Source organism: Dioscorea cayenensis, chromosome 5 (assembly GCF_009730915.1).
Source record: "Dioscorea cayenensis subsp. rotundata cultivar TDr96_F1 chromosome 5, TDr96_F1_v2_PseudoChromosome.rev07_lg8_w22 25.fasta, whole genome shotgun sequence".
Taxonomy (NCBI): Eukaryota; Viridiplantae; Streptophyta; class Magnoliopsida; order Dioscoreales; family Dioscoreaceae; genus Dioscorea; species Dioscorea cayenensis.
Genome location: NC_052475.1, coordinates 28343245 through 28361288, shown reverse-complemented (window position 1 = coordinate 28361288; position 18044 = coordinate 28343245). Strand labels below are relative to the sequence as shown.

At 33.3% G+C, this 18044-nt stretch overlaps 2 protein-coding genes and 1 long non-coding RNA gene across 5 annotated transcripts; all 3 read right to left on the bottom strand.

Annotated features, from left to right (window-relative positions):
- Positions 1-1102: 1102 nt before the first annotated feature.
- LOC120260073 (probable inactive receptor kinase At1g48480) lies at positions 1103-3915 on the bottom strand. The gene is made up of 2 exons (XM_039267518.1): positions 2473-3915; positions 1103-1852 (listed from the first exon to the last, which is right to left on the bottom strand). The coding sequence occupies exons 1-2, from the start codon at positions 3845-3847 to the stop codon at positions 1251-1253; spliced, it is 1977 nt and encodes a 658-aa protein (XP_039123452.1). The 5' UTR covers positions 3848-3915; the 3' UTR covers positions 1103-1250.
- Positions 3916-7254: 3339 nt separating this feature from the next.
- On the bottom strand, positions 7255-10189 carry LOC120261966 (peroxygenase-like). Its single transcript, XM_039269990.1, has 6 exons — positions 9885-10189; positions 9591-9740; positions 9191-9276; positions 8332-8426; positions 8091-8216; positions 7255-7578 (listed from the first exon to the last, which is right to left on the bottom strand). Exons 1-6 carry the CDS (start codon positions 9976-9978, stop codon positions 7425-7427), a joined length of 705 nt encoding a protein of 234 aa, XP_039125924.1. The 5' UTR covers positions 9979-10189; the 3' UTR covers positions 7255-7424.
- Positions 10190-11881: 1692 nt separating this feature from the next.
- Positions 11882-17374, bottom strand: LOC120261466. Of its 3 annotated transcripts, none has more exons than XR_005536607.1 (3): positions 17040-17374; positions 16423-16522; positions 11882-11970 (listed from the first exon to the last, which is right to left on the bottom strand). It is a non-coding gene; the product is annotated as an uncharacterized LOC120261466 (long non-coding RNA). The 3 variants fall into 3 exon arrangements; XR_005536606.1 differs by lacking the exon at positions 11882-11970 and adding an exon at positions 16134-16313; XR_005536605.1 differs by lacking the exon at positions 11882-11970 and having other exon boundaries at positions 16134-16522.
- Between the last annotated feature and the right edge of the window lie 670 nt (positions 17375-18044).

Here is an 18044-nt window from a genome sequence, read left to right as displayed (position 1 = left end):
TATAATTTGAATGTGAAACTCTAAATTTTTCTTGTAAAATGTTGTCCAATGATCAGAGATCACTTCCCTTAATATATTTTTTCATTTAAATTTTTTTTGCTTAAATTAGTATATTTGGCATGAATAATTTTTTTTTATTAATTTGTTGATGTATAATCAAACTTTCATATTTACCAATAAGATTATATTTGTTTTAATTTTTGGGTAGTAAAATCTACCGGCAATGAAAATGATTTTGATGAGTGGTTGAGATTAAAAGTTAAGATGATGAAATTAATAATTTATTGCAACTTTTAGGTGTCACGAATATGTAGTTTATTAATTAATTTTTAAAAGAAAAGGCTTCTAGGTGTCACTCAAGCATGGAAGAATCCATGGAAATGGAAAGACAAAGCTCCAAGAATAATATATAAAATGAATTGCTAATGGTTGTCTATTTTAGATGGCCACGTATGTTTGATTGTTTTCTAGACAATGATGATATCTTTCTTTACTAATTCACAAAGTAAGTAACAATGAAGGTTGCATATTCAAGTAATTATCTTAATCAGAAATTCATGTAATAAGCCCAATTACTTTTATTACTTTTGTTGTCAATGCTTCATATTAGATTTAGTTGAAAACTTTAGATTATAATTTGTTATCCTCTATTCATAGCCCATGAAAGTCTTTAATTTGGTGCAGGTGTGAAGTCGAATTTAAAAACATAACATTATTAAATAAATTTATTAAAAAAAAAACATAATTAAATAACAGTTTTCTAATAAAACCATCAACAGATCAACCAAATAGATGAGAGCAAATTTCAGACTTTAGAGAGAGTTAAAAATGTATATATACATACACAGAATCATTTTCAAACTTTCTGAAATTATTTTTAGAGCTCATCTGTTTTAAGCTGTATATAAGCATGCATAAAATTATCCAAAACAAAAACAAAAGTACGAACTCCAACAATCAAAATACCTAAGCTCTTTATTCAAAAACTAAGCTCAACAATAATTCATCAAATCACTATAAATTATAAAAACAATAAAATAAGATAAGATAAAACAAAACAAAACAAAATTCACTTTGAATTATGATACTCTAAAACTTTGAATTTTGTGACTTTAAAATGATCACTGTATGAAGTATACATCATTCATCAACAACAGGATAAATCATAGAACCATAAAAAAAAATAAAAAAATAAAAACTAGATACAAGCGTTTAAACATTAGAAAATGAAATGTAAAAACACACCTCTCTCAAGGATCAACAGAGTCCTCCTGCTGCTGCTCTGACAAGAGAGTTTTTGATCCATGAATAGCCTCAATCCGAGCCACAACTTCAGACATTAAAGGCCTCTGATGCTGATACTGAGAAGCACACTCAACACCCAATTGTAACAATTGCACTATCTCCTCTTCCACATCCTGATACTTTAGCAGCTCAGGATCAAACACATCTCTCCAATTCTCAGGAGCCACAGTCTGGACCCACCCTGGCAGATCGGCGCCACCCTTGCTTTTGTGCACCTCCTGCAAAGGCGCCTTACCAGATATTAACTCCAAGAGAAGCACACCAAAACTGTATACATCTGACTTTTGTGTGATCCTTAAAGTATCAGTGACTTCTGGAGCAGTGTAGCCACTGATCAGGTTTTCAGTAGGGGTAATTAGCTGAGCAAGGCCATTGTCTGAAAGCTGGGCTTCATTATCTCTGCCGAGAAGGATGTTGGAGGACTTAATGCCCCCATGAGAACTTTTGGAGCCTTTGGAGTGGATGTATTCAATTCCACGGGCAGCCGAGAGGGCAATGCTGCATCTTTCAGACCAATTGAGAGGTGCCTGGCTTGAACTTTTGTTTCCTGAATCAGGGAATGCAGGATTGTCAGTAAATGAATCTTTATATCAAGTTAAGTTAATTCATTATTTAAATAATTTGCATTGTGGATGAAAGCTCCCAATTTGTTGCAGAAATGAAGTAATCATTCCAGACTAATCCCATATTTGAGATTTGGATTGTAGATCTGGACATATGCTTTGGGGTTGAATTCATTGTATTAGATGATATTACAGTATTCACATGCTAATTATTAAAAATTGAGAGAATAGTAGCTTTTCCTACCTGAGTTATATATTTAAAAATTAAAGAATGCGAATGAAGTTAATGTATAAAAGATTGCATAAGAAAAAAGATATTCCTATACAAAAGAAAACACTAAAGCTATGGTAAGAATACAACTAGATGAATTAAGACATAACATAATGTAACATACTAATTTCTCAATGCAGTAAAAGATTAAACTTCAAACATGAACAACAGAGATTAAAAAAAAAAAAAAAATTCTTGAAAACTATGCAACAATTTTGAACCAAATAAGCATGAAATTAAAACAATTTATAAATCAGAAATGCAGAGCAATTTGGCAATAAAATGAACCATATTGTAAATAAGCAATGAAGAGAAGAGAAGAAGAGTGGATACCTTGCAAGAAAGAAGAGAGGCTACCCAAGGGCATGAACTCATAAACAAGAAGTTTCTCATCTCGGCTGTAATAATAAGCTCTCAGCTTCACCACATTCTCGTGATCAAGCTCACCAATGGCTTCCATACTCTCCCTGAACTCCTTCTCATCTACTCCCACATCCCTCAGTCTCTTCACAGCCACCACCTCCCCCTTCTCCAGCACCGCCTTGTACGTAGTCCCAATTGGCCCCTTCCCGAGAACCTCCGCCGAAGCCCTCAGCAAATCCTCCAGATCGAATCCCATCTCCTGACCCCCAACAAATACCAGTCTCTTCTCCACCGCCGCAGCCGCCGCCGGAGCTGGGGCAGGATTCTTCGCCACAGCCGGCGCTGATGTGGCCGGTCTCGCCGCTGTGGCCGCTGCAACGCTGACAGGGGGCTCGCTGCTCGGACGGCGGCGTCGATTGCAAAAAACAATGAGCAAAGCCAAGAGGAGGAGTACCCCCGCCGCTGATCCCACCGCGATCCCCGCGATCGCGCCACCGGAGAGATTGCTGCTGCTGCTGCTTCCCCCAGTTGTCCGATTTGCAGTCGGCGGCGATGGCGATGATGCTGGCGGTGGCGGTGGCGGTGGCGATGGCGGTGGTGATGGCGATGGAGTTGGAGAGGTTTCGTTTTGGCACGAACGAAGAGGCCCGCCGCACAGGGACATCCCCAGAAACGAGCTCGCCTGTTGGGATCTCATTCCCCGAGGGATCGATCCAGTGAGATTGTTATATGAGATGTTGAAGCTTTTCAATCTTGAGAAGCTCATCTCCGGCATCTCACCGGAGAAGCTGTTGTTCTGGAGAAGCAAGGTCCGGATGCCAGTGAAATTGTTAAACCCCGGCGAGATCCCGCCGGAAAAGTTGTTCTCGGAGAGGTCGAGCCGGACGAGTCCAGAGAGGGAGAAGAGGGAGTTGGGGAGCTCGCCGGAGAACCGGTTGTTTCGGAGGATGATACTGTTGAGATTTCGCAAAGAGCCGATGTCCGACGGTAGGGCGCCGGAAAGTCCATTGAATCGGAGGCTGAGAACGCGAAGAGCGGTGAGGTTCGTTAAGGTGCCAGCCGGTATCGCGCCGAGGAGGCCAGAGCCGGGGAGGCGCAGCACGGAGACGCGGTTATCGGAGCAGCTCACACCGCGCCACGAGCACGGCGAGGCGCTGGCGTTCCATCGAAGAACGGAGCGGCCCACTGCGGCGCGAAGGGCAAGTAGTGCCGCCGCATCCCCGGCGAGGTCGGGTGCCCCGCCAGGGAGAAGGGAAAGGAGGAGGAGGAGGAGAAGAAGCGGCGGTGATACCATTCCCAGTTCAACCATGCGGTGACGATACCGTCTTGGACGGGCTTTAGACATTAGACACAAGAGCTGCTAGATTTCTCTGGGTTTTTCTCACTAACAAGGTATTTGATTTCATCCCCCCCCAAAAAGACTTTTTTTAGATTTTGGTTGCAGTGTCTGACTTTCTAGCTTTATTGAGATGAGGTGGAAGAGTTGTTCACATTTAGGTTTGAAAGAAGAGGTCACATGATATATAAAAAATAAACAGTGGAAATTGTTTTTAGGTGTTTCTCAAACGTTTCTAGATATATATGACTACAGTTTGAATGAATAACTGTTTTCTTTTTCTCTTTAGTCTTGAAAATTAAAAAGCAAGAAGCCAAATTAGACAAGAGTATTTTAATTATAAGTTAGTTTCAAACCATTTTAAAACTTTCAGTTGATCAAGTTATTTGATCATTTATTTTTATTCCATTATTATTTTTGAATAATTTGTTTTTGAGTACTCAAAATATAATTTTTTTTTTCATAAAAATGGATAAATTACAAATTTATTGAAAAGAAAACAGCAAAGAGTAATACAGAACAGAAAAACAAATAAAGGTAGATGCTCTCACTAGAGGTGAGGCACGAGTACAACTGAAAGAAAATTAGAAAAAGACTGTAAATAGAATATAGCAACTCTGCAGACGAAAGCCATCAACAAGGGACTCAAGTTTACAAAGCTATGAGAAAAAAGCTCTATTCCAGAGCTGAATTAGATTCGAGTTCACCGGAATTGTTTGAAACCCTGACGCTAATGAAGTTGATTGAGCCCTTTATTTTATGAGTAGCCTCTGTAAGAGCTTACTAATGATTATCTGCAATCACTAAAAACATGAAAATAGTATATTAGTAATTTTAATCATTAAAAAGTGAGAAAATAAAGCTGTAAATTGAAATATGCGATTGTCACGAATAGTCAAAAATAATTTGCATCGATTCAGTAGTCAAAAATAGGAAATTCATTTAATAAGATGACCATTAAGCTATAGGCAAAAAAAAAATGGCATACATACTTTTCAACAGTCAATCAATTACTGCTAGCGTTTGAACTGGTACTTGTGAATCTGTGATGCAAGAAGTACTACTAGAATTTATTTAAAATCTTTGAGAACAAAAGTATGGTGTCTTCTCCAATATATTAAAAGTTGAGGGGGTTTTCTACATATCGTCCTTAGTTTTCGCGGGACGACGATACAATTTGGGACACAAGACATACAAATTGCCGCGAAACACCGTTTCGATGTTTCGCGGTAGATATAAACTTCATTAGCATTCAATCACCGCCTCCACGAAATCCAACCGTCAAACTACTAATATCTTTGCTAGTGGGACCCATACGTCTCTTTTGTGTGAAACGTGGCACAAAACTATTTGCCATGAGTTCCGGTTCTTCTGTGGTGGCTGGCAAACATGGACAGGGGCATTCAACGGCTGACGTCAAAGTGGACCCCACAAATTGCCCACGTGGCATGGTGCCTTAAAACGGAAACCGCGTGCGGAGACTTGGCAAAGGAATGAAGGATGGCTGGTTTGCTGGAGTTCATAAAAGAGTATGATACTGTGAAAGCGCCTCGAGATGAGGTCTTTTTTTATAGCGCGCTTGACCGTTGATTTGGACCGTTTCCGCCCATCACACGAAGCAAGTTCCCAACCGTTTGATTAAATTGGACTAATGAAAGACAAAGGTATGAAAGGGATTTTTCAAAGTAGATCCCTTTTAAAATTTTAAACTTCATACAAATTATTATTTAAATTTTGAAAGAGAGATGATCCGCGATGTTACTTGGGAATCTAGATATGGCTCATTTATGCTCATTTGATTATCTCAATTTAATGATTTTTATAAAAAAAAAATTTTTTTTAAATAATTATTGACTTATCTTTATATTATATAATAAATAAATATCAAAACTTATAAACATATAATTAAAAATGAGCCGTTTCTGAATTTTATAATTTTTTTATTAATAGGCGATAAGCATCTCATTTAAAAGATTATTAAAAGGACAAACATGTATGGAGGTACACCAATTATAATGATTTACAAATTTGGGGTGAAACTACTGTTTTTCTTACATAAAACCCACACTCCAGTCGTGAACAATATATTACCCCCAGAGTGTATAGTGCATGAACATTACATAAAAGTACTGCCGAAGAAAGGATTCGAACTCTTGCCTTTCCCCCTAGCACTTTTGTGTCATACCATTGAGTTATCCAATATTTGATCAGTTTTATGATAGTTACTATGGAATCGAGTCTATTGAATTATTATTAATTTTGAACTAATAATAAGAAGTGTTTTTATGTTATATACTATGAGCTATAAAATATTGGTAATTAAGAAGGGCTTACATAATTTAAAAAATTCAATAATAATAATAATTTAGCTCTGGCCTTATAAAATTGGTCAAATGGAGACTACATCAAGGATTGTCTAATTACATTGTGTTCAAACAATTTATATTTTATTTTATTATTTTATTTTTTTTAAGTTGGTACTTGTTCCTCGTGTTAAGTTTAATTTCCCTACTACTTTCACATAACAGAAATTTATTTTATGAATTTAAAAATTCATTAAAAAAAAGATTAGAGCAAGAAAAACATGAATCCAGCTTTATCCTGAAAGTTTGACTTTTTTTAAAAGAGAAACAATTATGTCTCATCTCTTTGATGTTTTTTCTAGAGTAGATAGAAGTCTGTTGGGTTAGCTAAACCAAGCATTGTTGGATGCAGACCTTTTGCATATATTAGGTAGGATATATGTGGACATAATAAATATTAAATTGCGTTAGCTGAAAGCTTGACATTGATTCAATATTGTTAATATAAAATTTTGATTTGCACCAAGCTCTGAAATCTGAATGATATATGATATGCAATTTTATCATATATATATAAGATGCAAGATTTTTATTATCATTATTGTATATTCTAAGGATTTATTATATATTGGAAAACAGATTGTCTTTGTTTGAGAAAATATACATGATTAATATTTTGAAGACCATGCAGATTGTACATTTGGAAACCTTGACTTCACAAAATAAGTGATCATTATTTAATACTAATCTAAAGTTTAGAAAGAGAATAAGTTTTTTTTTTTTCATTATTTTTTAATATTGCGACAAACGCATATACAATAGAGGTGCATGCGTACAACTGAGGATTGATCATTCAACCATGTATTTTCACTCAGAAGCACAAAGATTGAAGTCTATTTTCATATAGAGATCATTTAATTCCATTGTATTCAAACCATTTCTAGTTTGAACAATGAAATTTTTACAAACCAAATTTTATGTAGTAACATTAGTGTTACTATACACCAAAAGCTATTTATGTACTTTATCTATTTTATTCAAATAAATAAAATAAAGCACATTTAAATTTATAGCTAAACCAAAGCACTTGATTGTTTTGAAATTGTACTTTATTAAACATAACAACCAAATTAAACTTAATTACATAAATTCTTATTTTTCACAGATAGTCATAAGTAACCATCACTTATTTTTGCTTCCATACATTCATATAAAAATATAACAAGCAAATTATTCACACACAAATTATTATAGAACATATAAACAATGAAATGTAGAAATTTCTAGGCTTTCTTTGAAGAGGAAGAGGCTCTTTTGTTCTCAAGTTGCTCAAATAGGCTTCCATCATAAACTCCCCTTATTGTTTCTTTTTGTAACAAACCATTCTCATCCTTTCCTATTCTGTACAGAAGCCTCCATTCTGCTAAACTCATTATCCTGTCACAATATAATTGCACAATTAGTTGATATATATATATATATATATATAATACTGAACATTGCATTACTTGTAACTGTTCGGGAATTATTTATTTATCCCGTTTTGGATTGTTAAAAAAAATGCTTTATTATTGATGTTTAGATTGTACACTAATAACAATTAGGCAATAGAGCTCATCGTGATAAGAATTGTTTTTTGATTTTATGACAATTGGGAAAATCACTGCTAAAAATGTACCCACACTAGAAGTTATTTTAAAGAACCAGACTCTACTAATAATTCCATTCATTATATTGATGTACAATATACTTTATAAATAATGTTGATTCTGGGCTTCGTTATCAATCAAAAATCATTATTTATGATAAAAAATTTTCAACAACTTAGTGAAAAAATTTTATCAAGCGAAACTAAGCGTTTTTTGGTTGGATAAAAAAAAAATTCAATTAATTATTGATTGCTTTTTGAAAGAGATAAATATAAAAATTTAATTATTATTTATATTTACCGTCCAAGACAATCACCAATATTTGCATTAGCTTTCAGCATGTTTGATATCTCATCTTTTGTCAATGCATCAGGATATGTCAAACCATACTTACTGAAAATAGCATCAAACTTTGATGGGTCAAACCTACAAAAGTAGCAACAACAACGACATCATAAATATATGCATGTATCCGATTATTTTATCAAATAAAGAGAAACATACTTTTCTAAAATAAAAAAATAAATAAATAGAAACATACCTTCCTTCTGTGTCATAAGTTTCTGTATCACTTCCATGCTTGCCTCTATGAATGTTCTTTATATGAATTGACAGTAGCAGAGAAGGCAACCATCCCTAAATTAACAAAGATTTAATTAATTAAGTTGTAAGAAAATGTATGAATTCTTTAAATATATATATATATATATATATGAATTGCTATATATGCAAATAGATAAATATTGGGTGGCACTGATAATTTAGCAAAACAGGTTAGAATTTTCCAACATACATGAGGGATAAATCACAATATATAATCTTATTGTGAATTATATACAGTGTAAAATTTTGATAAAACAGATATTTAACAAATTAGATAATAATTTAACACAAATCCAAAAACCAATTCAAGAAATAAATAGAGAAAAAATATATAAGCAAATGAATTTTTTCTCTCCACAGTCTCCACTTACTATGTAATCTCATGAATCGAAATCAAATCTGTTGCTAGGCTAATTTTAACATATACTACGTATTAAAATGGTATGATTAGAATATAGGTCAAATCAAAATTTTTTTTTCTCAATCATAATCAAAATAAAAAGTTTACATATAAAAGAAGTTGTGTTTGTGTATTTATATATATATATATATATATATTCAGTTGCGTGTGTCCGTGAATATCTAATTTTTTTTTAAATCAATAAAATAAATAAATATTTAGGAAATTTCAATAATAAATTAGATTGCAAGATAGAATTAATAGTGGGGAATATAAATTAATCATTTATGAGCCATATATTTACAATAATTAAATAACAATTATATATTCTATATTTTTATCATTAATTATAATTTATTTCAATAAACTAACAATTAATTTGTAATAATAATCTCACCGGTTGAGTTCTATAACTGAGAAGTAAATTTATGAGAATAGCGGAAGTAAATGATGTGAAAAATCCAAATCCCGCGGCTCGAAAACCTGCACATACATTAAACAAAATATACATATAATTAATTTAGAACAATAACAAATTGTTATATACGTTGGCTTAATTAATCATTGTTAAAAAAATAAAAATTATTATTTATGTTTGTTAATCTAGAACATGAAAGAACATATGTAAAACATATATATATATATATATATATATTGCATTAATCAGACAATTAAGATTGTTGGGGAGCTACAAAACTAAATAAACTTGTAATAAGAAAATTAATAGGTAAACACTAACAAAGGAACATTACCATATATTAGGAACAGTTATAGAATATATACAGTGAGGTAGTTACCTTGGTATGTCTCCCATGGATAAATGATACCATCCTTGTTCCTATCAAAGAAGGCAGCATGCTGCTGCAACACACTCATGTTGTGATGATCCTTTCCCTCTGTCCCATTTGGATGATCTTTATCAACTGCCACCAATGCTCTTGCAAGATCTATATACATACATATATATATATATATATAAACAACCATATATTTGTATGTCAAATTACCAAAATTCTATTATTATATATTAGCCACAAGAAAAACAATGAGAAATGACAGAATAAAATGAAGAATAACATATATTCTCATACATGGCTGAGGGAGCTGTTTCTGAAGTTCTAAGTTGAGTTTTCGCTCTCCGGTGACCGGGGCATTTGAGGCATAAGTTTCTAAAGAGTCCCCCATGTAATAATAATATATAATCTGAGAGGAAACTAATTAATATTATTGTTCAAGAAGTAGAAGAACAGAAGAGAAAATTAGGACTAATAATTAAGCTCATGTATGAAGGTTTAAATAGATGAAGAAGAAGAAGAAGAAGAAGAAGAAGAAGAAGAAGAAGGATATAGCCTTAACGAGAGAGGCATGTGCTTGAATTGATGAAATATAGACGTGAGCAAAGACTAGCCTACTCTAACAGTTGAAGCAAATGCAAGTTATCTATCAAAATCAATATGTGCATATCTTTTCTTAACTTTCATACTCATAAGTCATTGTATCGCCATATATATATATATATATATAATTGGGGATAAGCCTGATCATGCTTTCTATTGCTTGATCATGCTTTCTAGCTATTGCTAGAAAAGGAAGAACAAAAAAAAACAGTTTAATTAACTCGTTTAATTGGGAGCACTTATGTTTCATGAGAAATATGAACAGTTCTTTTCTTTCTCATGTTTATAAATGTCTGCCAGGGTCTGCATTAACAAACACTACAGTGGATTGATAATAACATTATAGGAAACCATGTACTAATAGTTATCAATTAACAGATTATTTTGTGAAAGAGAGTTAAATTACTTAATGGTATTTAATTAATCGGGTATTCAGGTTTTGTACATTAATAATTTAGTCTAATTAACTTAAACTGAAAATCAAACCACTAAATTATGTAGAGTTTGATATTTTATAATATATACCAAACTTGCAAGAAATCCCATAAGCAATTAAGTCAATGGGTTTTGCTGGGCATCCCGTGTAATCACCTACAAAAAATGTATATAGTTGAGTCACATAAAATCCGTCAAAACTCGGTTTACGTCACTACTATAGCCATTTTTCATGCTATAGCGACAGACTATAAACCCTATTGTAACTGATAGAAATTTTCGTCAAATTATCCTCACGCCTATGGGTTTTATATTGACAAAAATTACAAATGCATTTGAATATCCCTTTGGCTATACTAACATCATAGAATTATGTTGCTATAACTTATACTGACAGTAAATGCGTCACTTTTATCGCTTATTCTTAAATAATTTAAAAGTTTTCTCTGACGGATAATATCGTCGGTATAGCTATCGAGGATAAATTTTTAAAAGTTTTTAGTGAGCCGGATATCGCTCGATGTATATCTCATAATGTTGAAATTTTTTAAAAATTTTTATTGATGGATAATACCGTTAGTATAGCTTTAGTGAAAAATTTTTAGAAGTTTTCTTGACGGATGATCACTGCGTCAATACATCTATGGGATGATGTAAATTTTCTTGACGAGATACTCAGTCACTATATCTCTATTTTAATATAAATTTTCAAAAGCTTTTAGTGATGGATATGATGGTCTTTTTCTTGACACATAATATCATCATTAAATTCATACAATTATTTAATTTATAAAATAAGCACTTATACAGGAGAGACAAAAATAAAACCACATCTTCACAGTTCTAACACCATTAGCGAACTCCAAAACAATTAAATAATGAAACATTCTGACGGACAGATATCAAAAGCGATGAGCATATGAGATCCAAAAAGTCTAGTCAATTTACCAAAGAGTTACAAAAAGACTAGTGATAAAACAAAACACAAAACCATACACTTCTATAGAAAAAGCTCACAGAGCATCCAAAGTCAGCTGCCAAAGGAACATAAACACTCTAATCCATAGAAGAATCTGTGTGAGCATTTTTCATAACATCCTGGTAATCATGGACGACTCAGACAAGCATTAGAGGGAGGTAATTTACCAAAATAACACTATTTCTCCACTCTAGCTGCAACAACTTTTGTGAGCAATACTAATAGAAACCATTCTTAAGCATACAATTGGAGAAACGAAAACTCGGAAATGCGAAAACTCTAAAACTTTTGTTGCTGTGTCAGATTCAAATGATCCATGTCTTCTGAATTCATCATTTTGATCGTCAAAAGCATCATCCCATCCACCTGAAAGAAGCATTGACATTAGTCTTATTAGTGCTCCGATCTCCCCAAAAAACTCATCCATTGCAAAAGCCAATTCCACAAAGACAAGACAACCCATCACCTGACAATTATTATATAGTAAGAGTGCTAACAGTGAGAGCAACTATAATTCATTGTACACATCCAGACAACAACATCACTTGTGAACAACAAGGAATTAACAAACAACATCAGTCTTTTCTGTTTTGGTTCATGTACATCCCCCAGAATGCAGAAACATTGCAGACATGCACCAGCAGGATCAATACAATCAAAACAGAAGAAAAACTAGCAAACAACCAAAAGGACAATAGATCATGAAGGAACGATCGATAAGCATTGAACCTAAAAATTGTAAAACTATGTTTGTTTAGAGAGTTTATCTTACAAGTTTGGATCAACTAGTTTTAATAAAATTAATTCTCAACTTAGTTTGAAATAATGATATCATTAGATGTTACACTCAGCTTGTATTTAATATAATGAATTATTTATATTTTATAATCAAATCTAAACACTTAAAATGCAAAGTCTAAAAAACTAACAACCCCATTTATATATTCATCATTTGCCCTAGTTGAAAGATTTATCCAACTTTTGTCCATGAAATAAGTAACCTAAATTAAATACAAAGATTTATCATCAAAATTGATTTCACCATCATAATCAACAAAAGGTAGATATTAACTTCAATAAAAATTAAATAAATTGAGCAATAAAACTTATAAATGCTTTGGCAATGTGCAAAAAGCTTGGCAATGAAATTCGTTGAATTAGAAGAACCGAGCTAGATATTAAGTATATTTCCTCCAATATAAAAACAATATTGATAAAATTCAACCATAAATTCTAAACCTTATGAACTCTTTAGTAGCAAGAACTTTGACAATTACTTATAGCATTAATACTATAATAAAGTAATGAAGATAGCAAAAATAGATAAAAAATCATCTATTTATTTGCTTCAAGTGATAGGGATGAATTTGATGGAATCGAACTTTTCTACTATTCTTATACACAAGCATGAATCAGCGTGCATATAATAATGGCAGCAAAAATGTAAACATAATTCATATGAGGGCAAATGAAAATTCGATGGAAATTAGGACAACCTTTTTACTGTTTTTTCAGATGATACTTGGGACTTATTGTTTGTAGAAGCTGAGGCATGATATTTGCTCAGGAATTCTGAAGGATGCAAACACATTTTTAAAAAGTTTCTGTATGTTGTAATGTTTTGGAACCTGTTTATTTTCATCTACTCTTCATGGTTTCATTTCTTTTGCCATCTGCAAGTGAAACAAGACTTGTTTCATGTTCTGCAAATAAATGAGCAAAGGCTAATGACTGGAGCTCGTATCAGTTTGAGAAAGTGTACTGCTTTCCAAGATAACAGTAAATCTAATTATTTCAATGTTTTAAACCCATCTGGTTTCTTCCATTTTTAAGGTATTTTGAAAATATATCTATTTTAATGAAGATTCTTTTATAATTCATGATAATGAATGTTTATTCATTGTCAGGTGTGTAGCCGTACACAGTTAAAAACGATAGCCTGGGCCTTATTTGGATGGTTTAGAATGCAGAATTATTATAACTCCAAACCTGATGAAAATCTATAATACTTGATAAATGTTATATTTGTGAATATACCCCTAACGAAACACAAATATCTCCATATAAATGAAATTGTAGCTAATAATTATTTAAAATTTAATAATTATTTAAAATTTCTAAGAGTTTATAGCCTAAAAAGAATAAGAAATCAATTAGTGTCCCAACATGTGAATTGCAAGCAAACAGATAAAAGCTACATTGTTGGATAAATTCTTCCTTGACTTTAATCAATTTCCACACAAAAAAATGGTAAAAGGAATGGAAAATTGACAAGAAAGAAGTAAAAGCAAACACAATAACTGATATACATGGAATCGAACTTTTCTACTATTCTTATACACAAGCATGAATTAGCGTGCATATAATAACGGCAGCAAAAATGTAAACATAATTCAGATGAGGACAAATGAAAATTCGATGGAAATTAGGTACCCTTAAGTATCATAAAAAAGATCAGGCTTGATATCGACCTATGACACACTGGCTTATACAGAAAGTCCAACAAACAAACTGACAGGTGTGTTTATTACAATGCATAAACAATCTTTTTTTGAATGCAGATAGATAAAGCTTAGTGTATCAAGTGAATCTGTCAAAATTCACAAAGTCACCCTAAGCTTTGTGTATGCAAATAGATAATGTAAGCAGTACCAGCACTGTCTGAATGATATGTGTCTGAACAACTTAGTATGGGTCAGAGAAATGGAAAGATTGCTGAACATTAAGCCACATTAATTGCTTAGGTGGGCGAGGATGGTGATGCTGATGGTTCCTGTTCCATGATCAGTGTGAAAATGAACAATTACTTGTTCAGATGGACAACTAGTTTTACTGATCTCTACTCAGAAGTGGGAGTGAATTACCCTCAGTGCCTCACCCTCGCTCTTTAGGCTCAAACTATGACATTTGTAATAACACTAGCCACTAAAAATACAGAGAGAGCCTTGCTAAACAGATAATGCCAGAACAGGTAACTTTGTTCATCAATTCTCTTCTGATCCATAAAAGGACAGCAAGGCATGCTTACTTGCTTTCTTGGCTTAGGATCACCTAAAGAAAGTTGAGATTGATCAACATCTCAAAAAGAATTTGAAACATGACTTCACTGAATCTTAAGAGAAAGGGACTCTTAAGAAGAAATGAGTGGTTGAAGGACTGAAGGATGAAACAGAGCTATCACTGAGATAAGTGCAGCAGAAATAAAACCAGAGATGTTATTTATGATTTAATTGAAAATTAAAAAAAAATTAATATGTAAAGCTTCAGAATTAATTAACTTGCCATCTAGTGTGATCTTCTAATTGTACCTTGCTCTTTCAAATCAGAAAAAAAAAATCTAAAGGAAAATAAAGTTGGAAAAAGGCAACAGGAGACAAAAGCTGGAGTTTTCCTTCAGAGTTGATCATTGTGTCCCTTTAATTTCACCAGAAGCTACAAACTTAACTTTCTCACTTGACCAACTCTGGTTCAAATTTATGACTTATTGATTGTCCTTTAGCACACACTTATAATTAGTGTAACCATGCCTAAGTTCTGTTTTACTATGCCTTTTATGGACTTGAATCTAAAAATAAAAGAAAAATTAATAGAAGTAAGAAAGAGACAAGTTGTGATATTTTTGAATCCCTTTTTATCATGAAAAGTGCTTTTCAATGCATGCTTTCCAACAAGAAATATTTAGAGGAGTCTCCCATGCCACCACCACTGGTGCCTCCAAGACCACATAAAAAAAGAAGAGCTTGATAATTTAAGAAAAATGAAAACAGTGGAAAGAATCAAAGGGAATGTGATGATTTAAGAACCACAAAAATAGAAGTCTTACTTACTAGTTCCTTAATCCTTACTGTCAAGTATCAACTTCTTGTCCCTTTGTCTCTCCAGCTAAAATCAAAGAATATGCAGTGCTATTGATGAAACCTCAAAACAATATAATAATTCATATCTAGGATGTCTAGTTATTCATAATATATACATTCACTGAGGTGCTATGATTCTATTTGTTGAACATGATGACAAAGCAAACAATGAAGGATTAGATGCAAAATGGGTTATAAAAATATTTTTTTTAAAAAAAAAACAGGGATGAGAAAAGCAGGAGACAAGGCCTGAAGGAAAAAAAAAGGCAGTTGTAACAAAATAAACAAGTGCACTCAACCAGCTCAAAAGGCATTGCTTCTTAACACTACTACACACCATCACGCTGTGTTCTTTAGCTGGCTCTATCTATCTCTATCTATCTCTATCATCAGCACAGTGCCTTATCATGTTGCTGGCCTATCTGTATCACACAATCATCTCCATAATTGCTCATAGTTTACCAAAGGGTTAAATACATCTGCCAGATCTTATAAAGTGGGTTTGAGTAAACCAAAGGTTCAACTAAGTAGTTAGGTCAACCAGGACTCTGGACATCAAATCACTGCAACAATTGAATTTACATGCAATCAAGCATGAAACAAGTTCATCATTTCTAGCATCAGTATCAACAGATTTTAATCTTAAGAAAATACAGAAGAAGAGAATAAATCTAAGAAAATCAACATATCATTACCATATTAGCAAAAAGTCAATTCACAAATTGGTCATAATCCTTACCACATTCTTCAAATCACTAGATAGCTTGATAGAAATCAGTAACCTCAAGAGATTAGGAAAAATAACCTTGATAATTTTTCTTTAATCACCTATACAATAAGATTCAGCACATACTGCAAAACACTAAATGTCAATATAACAAAAGAGGGGCAGCATTTAACTCGGCTGAGTATGATATTTTTATCCAAACAACAAAAACAAAGTTCTGTTCAAGTTACACACCTCATATCCACATTTGCAAGGTTTCAGTTGCTGGTTAGTGATGTCCATCTCCTCCGCACAGAGGGGGCACGTCCTCTCTCCATCATCACTCATGGTCGTCCTTCAATACAGTTTAAATTTCAAAGTCTAAACGCATAATACACGAAAACCACTACAACAGTTCCGCGCCTACAACTCAACCAATTCATAGGACACTCCATGACCCGAAGCGAACAGAAACCCTAAATTTTCAAGCACAACAACAAAAATCCATCCCAAACGCCCTAAAAAAATTTCCATTTTTTTCAACAAATCCAAACAATCCAGTCCCCAGGCTACAAGATCTTCACAATTACTAAAATCAATCTTTAGAGAACAGAACCCCTATGCAACACATGAAAATCTCCAAGAAGGGCAAAAGATAAAAACCCCGAAAAAGAAAAAATCAAGATCCAAATCAAAACAACAAATTCAACCTAAAAACCCAAAAAAATAAAAAAATCCAGCAAGAAACATCACTATTCACAGCCTATAAAAAAAATGGGATCGATAAGACGAGACCGGTTGATCTAGGGCTAGAAACACATCGAGAATCAACACCGATAGAGCAATCAGGAGATCAGGGATTTAGGGCTTACATTGGCGGGATCGTGAGGGCGGTGAGGGCGGAGCAAGAGAGCCGAGAGCGCCGGGAAGAACCAGGGGTCGAGAACGAACCAAGTCCTCTCAGTCTTCCCACTACCGCTCATCACTCACTCTCCCACTCATCATCACTCACTCTCTCTCTCTCTCTCTCTCAACAACCATCACTACCGGCCTCCTCACTCCATCCCTCAACCACCATCACTACCGGCCTCCTCATCTCCATCTTTCTCTCGCTCTCTCTCTCTCCATCCCTCAACAACCATCACTACCGGCTTCCTCACTCCATCCCTCAACCACCATCACTACCGGCCTCCTCATCTCCATCTTCACTGCCCCTAAACCACTACTCTCACCGGATAGAAATGCCCCTAGCTAATGGAGTATGAGGATTTATACCTAGATTTTTGATTGTCCGGCCGTGACGGAGTTTTCCGAAGACCTTCGTTCGCGCTTGATTCCGACGGTATGGTACGATCAATGGAAGCATTGCGATGGATGGTACGATGAATGGAAGGGTTCCGGTGATGGATGGAAGCGTTCAGAGAAAGAGACTGAAGGGTGAGCCGTTGAGAGAAAGACAACGATGATTTTTTTATATATATATAAATTTGTTAATATACAGTGAACCGTTGAAGAATTATTTAGACATTTTTTTAATATGTTAAACCAGTAAAAGATTAGGGTAAATTTCGATGTTAAATAACTAGATTTATAAATTTTAATGAATTATTAAAATAATTGTACATGTAACACATTCAATTTTTAAAACAAATATAATATATATTGTCTAAAACATAACTTTTATAATAATTAATATTATTAGTAAAATAATAATTAAAAAATTATTTTTATAAATGTTTATTTTCATATATTTTAATAAAATATATTTTTAATATAACTACATATATTTTAAACATAACTATTAGCAAATGTCCAATTTATTCTGATATTTATAAAATTTTATTAGGATGAACCATTTATAGTTACACAATTTGACC